The sequence below is a fragment of the Galeopterus variegatus genome, unplaced genomic scaffold, assembly GCF_000696425.1.
Source record: "Galeopterus variegatus unplaced genomic scaffold, G_variegatus-3.0.2 Scaffold3497, whole genome shotgun sequence".
In the NCBI taxonomy this organism is placed as follows: Eukaryota; Metazoa; Chordata; class Mammalia; order Dermoptera; family Cynocephalidae; genus Galeopterus; species Galeopterus variegatus.
The window spans coordinates 201010-201926 of record NW_007729608.1 but is presented as its reverse complement, the minus strand read 5'-3'; the positions used below and the strand labels follow the sequence as shown (position 1 = coordinate 201926).

Sequence of the window (917 nt, the reverse complement as noted above, 5' to 3'; positions counted from 1 at the left end):
GAGTTGAATTGCGTTGACAAGCATGATTTGTGCAAGTCCCTTAAGGACGTAGCAGGAGCATAATAAGAACATAAAAGTCACGGATCGTGTGATTGAGGGAGCAGCCTGGAAATGGAAGAGGAAAGGCTAATAGTGTGTGTTGAAATTACTGTCTGAGAGAAACACAGGAATCCCTACATATATGTGTTGAAATTGTCTGCCCCCAAAAGCTGAATCTCAGAATAATCATCCTGGGAAGACAAGACAGAATAATTCTGTGAAGCTGCCTCTTTGTAAAAAATAATTGCGTATCACTGAGTTACGGATATAGGGTAAATCGTGTTTTGTAACCATCTCACGAACAATCATTGACAACTTGGTGTGTTTCCTGCTGTTTCGCTGTAATTCCAGATATTTTTCATCCTCAGTGTCTGGTATTGCTGAAATGAGTTCCCAGTTTGCTATATTTGCTCCCTTCCTTCCTTCTCCGCTGTGCTTAGCATGGGCATTCACTTGTGTCCTGCTTGGATTTTCAGATAGCGAGTTTCGTGAACAAGTCAGCCATAGACATCTCAATCCTGCAGCGGTCCTTGGCCATTTTGGAGTCGATGGTGCTCAATAGCCATGACCTCTACCAGAAGGTGGCACAAGAGATCACCATCGGCCAGCTCATCCCGCATCTTCAGGGGTAAGCGTGCCCACGGCACCCCGGGGAGGGCAAGTGCTTGAGGAAGACAGCGACAAGGCCCTGGGAAATGGTTTGTATGGGTTTGATTAAATGCACAGCAAAAGATGCTTGATTTGGTGTATAACCAAACCATGTACCGCACTTGTCCCCCACCACACCGACATGTCACGGTGACTTCCCCTATTGCCAAACCCTTGGTGGACTCCAGGTCTGTCCCCAGTGCCTGGCTCTTAGGAAGCTCTCAGTTTGG

At 46.8% G+C, this 917-nt stretch overlaps 1 protein-coding gene across 1 annotated transcript in view; it reads left to right on the top strand.

Annotated features, from left to right (window-relative positions):
• LOC103600882 (engulfment and cell motility protein 1-like) overlaps positions 1–917 on the top strand; it is a 144217-nt gene that overhangs the window by 20849 nt on the left and 122451 nt on the right. Inside the window, exon 3 of the mRNA XM_008585214.1 lies at positions 516–667. Coding sequence (XP_008583436.1) covers positions 516–667 — 152 coding nt within the window. The remainder of the gene's footprint in view (positions 1–515; positions 668–917) is intronic.